The sequence below is a fragment of the Branchiostoma floridae genome, chromosome 9, assembly GCF_000003815.2.
Source record: "Branchiostoma floridae strain S238N-H82 chromosome 9, Bfl_VNyyK, whole genome shotgun sequence".
Classification (NCBI taxonomy): Eukaryota; Metazoa; Chordata; class Leptocardii; order Amphioxiformes; family Branchiostomatidae; genus Branchiostoma; species Branchiostoma floridae.
The window spans coordinates 970,416-973,174 of NC_049987.1; the positions used below are offsets into that span (position 1 = coordinate 970,416).

The 2,759-nt window shown below is 36.9% G+C and overlaps 1 protein-coding gene across 2 annotated transcripts; it reads right to left on the reverse strand.

Annotated features, from left to right (window-relative positions):
- Positions 1-42: 42 nt before the first annotated feature.
- LOC118423664 lies at positions 43-2,540 on the reverse strand. Of its 2 annotated transcripts, XM_035831900.1 has the most exons (3): positions 1,570-2,540; positions 1,323-1,533; positions 43-692 (listed from the first exon to the last, which is right to left on the reverse strand). In XM_035831900.1, exons 1-3 carry the CDS (start codon positions 1,631-1,633, stop codon positions 53-55), a joined length of 915 nt encoding a protein of 304 aa, XP_035687793.1. In that variant the 5' UTR covers positions 1,634-2,540; the 3' UTR covers positions 43-52. The 2 variants fall into 2 exon arrangements, with proteins under 2 accessions (XP_035687793.1, XP_035687792.1); XM_035831899.1 differs by having other exon boundaries at positions 1,323-2,538.
- Between the last annotated feature and the right edge of the window lie 219 nt (positions 2,541-2,759).

Below are 2,759 nucleotides of genomic sequence, written 5' to 3' on the forward strand. Positions count from 1 at the left end.
CCTAATAGTATCCTTTTTTTACTTATGTTTGTGTCAATATGACATACTCAGATTATGCAATGTTGTTTCCCCGGCTAAACTTGCCAAAGAAAGAGTTAAGGAAGAGCTTTGCTAACGCATGCAGACCTGGGTTCTTCTCATCGGTCCTGTCACTCCTTTCCTGCTTTGGTTCATAACATGTATAGGGATACATTTTGTGTACATCAAAATATTTGACCTCGTTACTCATAGTATCATTATCATCTAAACCCTCTTCTACAGACGTGCTAGTAACCCATTCGGGACAGCCGCGGCTTTCCTGCTTGATTTTAAGAAATGTGTCAATGTACTCTCTGAACAACTTATCTGGACTACTTTCAAAGTGATGGACTTCATAGATTTTGATGACTTTGTATCCCACCTTTATAGCTTCTATCAGCTCTGCAGTTAGCCATTCACCAAAAAGTGATCGCTCGTCATCGTTATGGTTACATATGGTTTGTCCATTAATTGAACACGTATGACACAATGGGTACATCAGTTCATATCCTACCATATATGACAAAATAGGATTTGTCAAATCTTGTGGTGGCAGTACCAAACACTTTGCAATCCCGCGGTAAGTCCTGATGTCTTCAAAGTTGTCAACCGCGACCACAGAATGTCCAGTCGAGTGTATACGGTATAATTTCTTTGGAATACAGGGATACAAACTGAAAGAAAAAAAAATACAAATCGTATCACATCCAAACGACATCTTTCATGACAGTTCACCGTTTCTTTCAACTAATATAGACGCAATGTACTTATGAACGTCAATTTTTGATTCCACTCAAACTTCAAACCATACGTAAACATTTCGCAACAAGAAAGAAACATCATATAGATCAAACGATATATTTTTTGTTCGAAACGTTTTTTTTGACACATAAAACTGACGCTCATACATGCATACACACGAATAAACATATTTCAACTAAAAAAAAACTCACAAAAATTGATGTTGATGTTTTCTCTCATTTTGACAAAACTTGAAAATATCGCACCAGAAAAGAAAAATCTTAAATTGATGATCTTTATTTGTATGTTCCTGCCCATGTTTGCTAAATGCAGCTAATCTCATGATATGATACTTACGACTGCAAGTACTATTACATTTAGTATTACAGTTGAATAAAACAATATATCGTGAGCTATGCATTGAGAGCACTGGTAAAAAGAGATGCGTATATCATTGTATAAAGAACACTCTAATATAAAGTTGACTTCATTTTCTATACGGTTTGGGTTACAAAGTGTACAGAGTCTACATAAAGATGATAAAAAAAAAATCCTCTACTCACGTTGTGTTGAAAGGCTGATTACTGTATTGTTGATCCTCATCAGATTCGTTCAACAGTTCAGGAAGTCCTTCTTCATCAGATTCGTTCAACAGTTCAGGAAGTCCTTCTTCATCAGATTCGTTCAACAGTTCAGGAAGTCCTTCTTCATCAGATTCGTTCAACAGTTCAGGAAGTCCTTCTTCATCAGATTCGTTCAACAGTTCAGGAAGTCCTTCTTCATCAGATTCGTTCAACAGTTCAGGAAGTCCTAACGTTGATGTCAAAATCTCAGTGTCTGAGCTGTTGATCACCGTTGTCGCTTGAACCAACATTGCTGAGTCGTCTCTTTCTCTCTCTCTCTCTCTCTCTCTAACGTGATGCAAGGTGCCTCGCACGCCAGTCGGTATTACTCGATGCAAGAAAATGTGCGATTATATAGCCCTGTGTCTATAGACAACTCGTTTAAGCCGCGCCTACAAAAAACATAACCACACCCGACAAATCTTTTTTTCAGGAAGTCACCAACAATATAGCAATTACAGCCAGTTTTCTGATAAAAAGGTAAACAGGAAGAAATCATTAACCAAGTACAAAAACGTTAATTATGTAATTGACATCACACAATTTTCAGCGCAGGATGTGTACTATTCATTCAATACACAGATTGGGCTGGGTTTCGTATAAGACAAAACAATTTTTGTCTTACAGGAAGTAAGACAGCAAAAGCAATTCACCATGTATAATCATTAAATACATAATTTCCGGCCTCCATCAATTCAAGATAAAAGCATTGAACAGGTCCTTCACATAAGACAAGTAACCTGCACAGGATATGTTCTATTCATTCAATACCCAAATTGGGGCTGGGTTGCGTATAAGACAAGACAAATTATTTGTCTTGCGAAAAAAAAAAAAAAAAGACAAAGAGAAAAGTAATTCACCGTGTATAATCACTAAACACATAATTTTGCGACCTCCATTAATTCAAGATAAAAGCATTGGGCTGATCCTTCACATAAGACAAGTAACTGTAAATGCTTACTTCAATGTCCGACAAGACAGTCAATTAGATTCAAGAACAAACGATTTGATAATTTCAAGACGTATTTTCGATACAAACACACTCACACACAAGCACACGCGCGCGCGATCCCTTGCTCAGGTTTAAAAACCCATAGATTGATGACTGTAGTATCACATCGATTCAATGTTTATAAATTTAAAAAATCTTCTTTTACCAGTAAAGTCTCAAAAAAAAAAAAAAAAAAACTTGTCTGTAAAATATATCCATGGTAACTAGTCTGTATTGACATTAGCGCGTGGAGATTTCTTGTCAGACTGGTTTATCCCCCACCACGTTGCCCTGATTGGATGTCTTGACCGTTGTAGGCGGAGCGACGTTTGCTAAACCGGCTTTTCTACAACTTGTCTGAAATTCATTTTCCTGCAAACTTCGAC